This window comes from Sinocyclocheilus grahami, unplaced genomic scaffold (genome assembly GCF_001515645.1).
Source record: "Sinocyclocheilus grahami isolate Dianchi unplaced genomic scaffold, SAMN03320097.WGS_v1.1 scaffold253.1, whole genome shotgun sequence".
Lineage (NCBI taxonomy): Eukaryota > Metazoa > Chordata > Actinopteri > Cypriniformes > Cyprinidae > Sinocyclocheilus > Sinocyclocheilus grahami.
The window spans coordinates 459,914-466,206 of record NW_015505432.1 but is presented as its reverse complement, the minus strand read 5'-3'; the positions used below and the strand labels follow the sequence as shown (position 1 = coordinate 466,206).

The following is a 6,293-nucleotide window of genomic DNA, read 5'->3' as shown; positions in this document are numbered from 1 at the left end:
AAAACTTGTTGGATCTTTCCCAAAAAGACTCATGGCTGTATTCGATCAAAAGGGTGCTTCTACTAAATACTGAGCAAAGGGTTTGAATACTTAGGACCATGTGATATTTCAGTTTTTCTTTTTTAATAAATCTGCAAAAATGTCAACAATTCTGTGTTTTTCTGTCAATATGGGGTGCTGTGTGTACATTAATGAGGAAAAAAAAATAACTTAAATGATTTTAGCAAATGGCTGCAATATAACAAAGAGTGAAAAATTTAAGGGGGTCTGAATACTTTCCGTACCCACTGTATATATATATATATGCATGTTAGGTAAATCACCTGCGTCGGCAGTGGCAGCACATGCATCTTAAGGATTTCTGATCAAGTAGATTTCATATGTAACTTTGAAAGAAACCAACAATCCTTTGGTAAGTTTTTATATTTACTTATATACTTAACTTATATTTAAAATATTGTCTGTGCCGTTGTTTTAAATCCCAAAAGTGGATTTTTTTTTTTTCATGTAGCATAATATTTATTATATATCCAATTATAAGCTTTATATGAAAATGCATTTTGCTTCTAGATGGTGACCATTAACCCCTCTGTCTATCGGCTCTTACTCTCAAAAGTCAAAAATGAACAGAGGGAGAAAGCATTCTGGGCAACAGAACAGAAAAAGGGGAAATGAGAAAGACTGAATTAAGCTGAAAGGGAACAATGCCCAAGTAGATATGAAAGATCGGTATAGGCTTAATTTATACATTTACCTATGAGTACTTATGAGGCACATAACTTAAATCACAGGATTTAAAAAATGTACTTGCAAGAAATGCAAAAAAACTAAATCTGGCATTAATGTGTGAACAAAGGGTTTGATAGATTAAAAACAAAAAAGTGTTTTTGTGTGCCATCAAAAATGGCCGTATTATGATGACTCGCGCACAGTTTTCTGCATGGTCTATATGTGCGACACTACTAAAACAAAGCAAAGACACCCACCTGTCCACCACTTCTCCTCTCCTCTCACGGGCAATCATGTCTAGTAAGGTCTGCTTCAGATGGTCCCGAACGCAGCCGTAACGAACCACCTGATCTCTGAAGATGATGAGACCTAGATTATAGACGTTCTCTACATTATTCTGCTGAACATACACCCGGTCCTGTGCGAAGACAGAAGGGGAGACAGAGAGAGAAGGATGAAGCTCATAACGGAGATAAAGCTCTTCTTCTCCAAGCAACGGTCCATTTGGTTGGAAACATAATACACAACTATCCAGAAGAGACGAGTAAAGTGTATTTGAATTCCCTTAAAGAAGTTATATATAGTTATAGAAACAAATATATATACTGGCTCTTCCAAGCTTTATAATGGCAGTGAATGGGTGTTTTTGCTAATAATCCAAAAGAAGTCCAATAAAGCGCACCCATCCGTAATAAAAAGTGTCCCACATGGCTCCAGGGTTAATCTTTTAAAGGCCTCCTGAAGTGAATCGATGCGTTTTTGTAATAAAAATAACCATATTTAAACCTTTATAATCTCCGTAATCTCCTTTATAAGTCTCTAAACCGTAATCTCTAGTTTACACTAACTGTCGTACACACGTTCATGGCCAGGATATTTTTTTTATATAACTCTGATTGGATTCAACTGAAAGAAGAAAGTCATATACACCCTAGGATGGCTTGAAGGTGAGTAAAATATGGGGTAATTTTCATTTTTGGGTGAACTATCCCTTTAACTAGCCTAAGAAAAATAAGTTTTTAATGGGATGGCAGACAGCAGTGCGAGTAAAATAATAGATGCCCCAGCCACGTTTAAGTCCAAAGGACCCACCTTGGCTTTTATACAATTGATGGGACAAACAAAATCGACAGAGTATGCAACATGCAAGAACTGCATTATTTGCATGTGCTTTAAAGCCTTGCCGGTTAAACATTTCATTCGAGTGTTGTTCTGACGTGCGCCCTTTTCTGAGCGTCTACACCTGAAGTGCGCACACTAAAAAGCCAGTCAAACAGCGCCTGATTACTGGACTAAGTTATCTTTTGCATCTGCACGAATACTGTCAAAAAACACACAAGGTTTAGATATAAACACAGTTGGTTATGTCTAAAGTGAAAGTAAACAGATGCGTGCAGCTCTTAAAGCGACAGCAGACTAATTGTAGTAAACATGCTACCGCTTGTCATTAAAGGGACAGTTTACCCAAAAAATTCAATTCTGTCATTATTTCCTTGCTCTCATGTTGTGCCAAACCTGTATTAATTTCTTTCTTGTGCTGAACGCAAAAGAATACGCGTCTACACCTGAAGTGCGCACACTAAAAAGCCAGTCAAACAGCACCTGATTACTGGACTAAGTTATCTTTTGCATCTGCACGAATACTGTCAAAAAACACACAAGGTTTAGATATAAACACAGTTGGTTATGTCTAAAGTGAAAGTAAACAGATGCGTGCAGCTCTTAAAGCGACAGCAGACTAATTGTAGTAAACATGCTACCGCTTGTCATTAAAGGGACAGTTCACCCAAAAAATTCAATTCTGTCATTATTTCCTTGCTCTCATGTTGTGCCAAACCTGTATTAATTTCTTTCTTGTGCTGAACGCAAAATCATATATTTTGGGTAACCAAACAGTTGCTGTTCCCCATTCATTTTGATGGAAGGAAATAATTATTCTATGGAAGGCTCTGCGGACCAGCAACTGTTCGGTTACCCACATTCTTCAAAATAACTTTTATGTTCAACAGAAGGAAGAAACTCATTCAGGTTTAAAACAACTTGAGAGTGAGTAAATGACCATTTTTAGCAGTTTGGACTTGAATGAAGAGAGAGAACCAGCACTTAACCTTTTCACAGGCATTTTGTTCTCTTAGTTAGATATCATGATGTATCATTATAGGATTGTCTAGCAATATATCTATCAATTATAGCAGAATTGCTGTATTGTGATATTATCGGTATCGTGAGGTACCCTGTGATTCCCACCCTTACTGTATAGATGTAGTAAAGATAAAATTTGTTTAAAAATCAGTGCTCTGTTATATTCTGTTCATTTTGACAGATGTTGTGGCAATAGCAACCAGTTCTCCACCACTGTGTTTAGCCTATTATGCTTATTAGAAGCACTTATCTAAGTGATGGTTACAACATTTTTGTTGCAAAGCTTTTAAAGAAATTCCTTGCCTTAGGGATGTTTCCCCCCTCTGGGAAATCACTTAATTAAAAATCACTTAATGGTTTTCATGTAACTGGGCCTAGAAATCTGTGTTGACACATCAAAACTACACAGGCAGCGCAGTACGCACACTGACAGAAGACGTTACCCTTTTTATTTGACAGGTAATCACCTGGTTACGAAACACACATCTTAAGTGTGCAAAATATTATGTGAACCAAGACATCTGTTGCGTTCCAAAGAAGAAAGCCATAGAGTTTTGAAATGACAGGTGAGAGAATGATGACAGAATTTGTATTTTTGGGTGAACTATCCCTTTAACGCTCCCCTGCTGAAAGATGCAGACGCGCACACTGACCTCCAATTCTCCTGCAACTATAAAAATGGGAATTACAACTGGAAATACAGCGAACCAGAATGTTTGAGGCATATCAACACAGTGATGCCTTGCAAGCCCTGTAACAAACTACCACTCACATAGAGGAGCACAAAGACAAAATCCAGCAACATGCAATGAAAGATTGTCATAAGGACCCACCATGTACATCAAGATGTCTCTGATCATCACCATAGCCGTCTGGTGGTCATTCCAGGCTTGATTCAGTGTTTGCAGGAAGTTGTTATTCAGGGAGTTTAACACATCATCTCGTACCTTTTAACAGACAAAAATTGGACATAAGTACAGGATAAACAAGGCTTCCTGCTAAATCATTCCAAGCAGAAACCCAACTTGGTGTGATCTGTTAATGAGGCACTCGTCTCACATGCAGTACAGTGAACATCGCACCTCGAACACACTCATTTCATTAAACCAACAGCAGAGGAAAAATATGGCCCTCTTGTCTCTGTACTACTGTGTTTGATAAACACCATAGCGAATGCAGAAATCTGAACCGCTATTTCAAAACATTTAAGTGAGTGTCAGAAACTAGGCATGCTATCTGCTGATACTGATAGTTTGGTGGTAATGTCTTGAGCTTTTGTGCTGTTCTTATGCTGTCAGATGCTTAAGCTACAGTATAGACAGTATGCTAACAGTCTCAGAAAATATGACAATATACAGTATTACACAATTGTATATATTTCAGGTAGGCCTACATGTCAGTTTTTCTTAAGCAAAATAAAATCTCTCACAACTGATGCGGTGTAAACTATACTGAAAACCCTTTAATTTGGTCCACTACTATAACATATAAAAGGTTCAAACTAATAACGGAACTCAAACTATTATATTCCCCTGATATTTATTTTCAGATATAATGATAACACTCAAATGAAATTGTTGTATACAAACGTTTCAATTGAACATAAGACCGTTTTCATAAAAACTTCTTGTCTTCATGTCTGATGTATTCAAACATGCATAAATAATTAACAGTAAATAAGCTCCTCTCTAGATTTGTTCTTTTCTAGCTAACTAACCAACTGTGGACACTGCATAACTTTCCTGAGGTAAATGTAACGTTAAGCGACTTATTGTTCACAAGCTGTTTTAATCGTTGAAACTATTGAAACGCTGATTGAGTGATTACATGAGACATCTCAGTAAGTGTACACTCTCTTAACATACCTTCTGCTATTCATTCATCTTTATTTTGCTCTATAACTTATTACAGTGAAAGAGATGATGCCGCTTGAACGGAAGCAGCTAAAGCCATCTGTCCCAACACACTTAAGAGCATCAAAATGGCATTCATTGTTTGATTTACATGATAAAACGGGCCAAATTTGAAAGCTGAGACTTTGTTTCTTATCAGATTGTTTGCTAAGGGGAAAAACCATGGACCAGGCAAAACTGGCTTTAACTAGATTCATAGGGTCAAACAGGTATTAACAGCGCTGTTTTTAAGATTGCATTAAAACAATATTGCATTATTATTACCTAAATTCAACATTGGAGACACTTTCTTCATATATAGTACTGTATGACAAGTCACATGCAGTCTGATATGTTTTTCTGTCCCCTTTTGATTGACAGGATATAATCGGCTGGTTTAAACCGATGTCAGATAGTGCTGATAACTGCTTTTATCTGCCGATACATTGGTGCACCCCTATCTGAAACTGACCGTAGGTGCACAACTTTCTAAGAGTGAATTTGCATTTTCATTCTTTTTTCGCATTGGTCTAAACCAGGGGTCTCCAAACTCGGTCCTGGAGCGCCGGTGTCCTGCAGAGTTTAGCTCCAACTTGCCTCAACACACCAGCTGGTAAGTTTCTAGTATGCCTATAAAAGCTTGATTAGCCGGTTCTGGTGTGTTTAATTAGGGTGGGAGCTAAACTCTGCAGGACACCGGCCCTCCAGGACTGAGTTTGGACAGCCCTGGTCTAAACAGACAATCTGAGCAAATGTATGTCCTGAACATTCATGTTGCTACGAACTGGCCTTTACTTGTAATCTCCTCCAAGCATTACTTTCTACCCTCTGATATCCTTTTTCCACTGAACTGGTGTCAGATCTTCCTGTAGCTTAAACAGTAGAGCACTGCATTAGCAACGTCATGCAGGGAATGCATGAACTTTGGACAAAAGCATCTACCAAATGCATAAAAGTTGCACGTAACGTATTGCTTCTCGTGCCAGATCCAGTCATCGGCCAGGGGATCTGCCAACTGTGGAAACACTGTCACCCTCACCGTGGAGAAGAGGCACAACAGAGACGTCTGGCTCTTACTTTGTTGATGAGATGTTCTGTGACCACCTCCCTCAGGCCCGTGTAGAGCTTCTCTCCGTGCTTGTGTAGGACCATGGTGTAGGCGTTCCTGTAGAGCTCCTCAAAGCTCAGCCCACTGTTGTTTTTCCTCTGAATCTCCTGGATGGCATTTTTCAAGAGGTCCCAGATGTTGTTGACATACTTCTCATCCATGGTCATCTGAGATTAAATAGAGAGAAGAAGCGATACATGAAGCTACCAACTGTTCGACACAACGAAGGTTACCCAAATTCAAATGTTATCTATTTACCGCAACATCCGTACATATGGGCTTACAGAAGCAGCAACTTCCTCTTAAAGGGATAAGAAAATGAAAATCCTGCCATCATATACTCACCCTAATGCTGTTCCAAACCTGTATGCATTTCTTTCTTCTGTTGAACACAAAAAAGAAGATATATTGTAACCAAACAG

At 38.4% G+C, this 6,293-nt stretch overlaps 1 protein-coding gene across 1 annotated transcript in view; it reads right to left on the bottom strand.

The window, feature by feature from the left end:
- The window catches only part of LOC107598618 (cullin-3-like), a 16,652-nt gene extending 10,614 nt beyond the window's left edge, over positions 1-6,038 (bottom strand). The window contains exons 1-3 of the mRNA XM_016290015.1: positions 5,841-6,038; positions 3,705-3,818; positions 987-1,147 (exon numbers count right to left, since the gene is read on the bottom strand). Of these exons, the coding sequence (XP_016145501.1) occupies positions 987-1,147; positions 3,705-3,818; positions 5,841-6,038 (473 nt within the window). The remainder of the gene's footprint in view (positions 1-986; positions 1,148-3,704; positions 3,819-5,840) is intronic.
- Between the last annotated feature and the right edge of the window lie 255 nt (positions 6,039-6,293).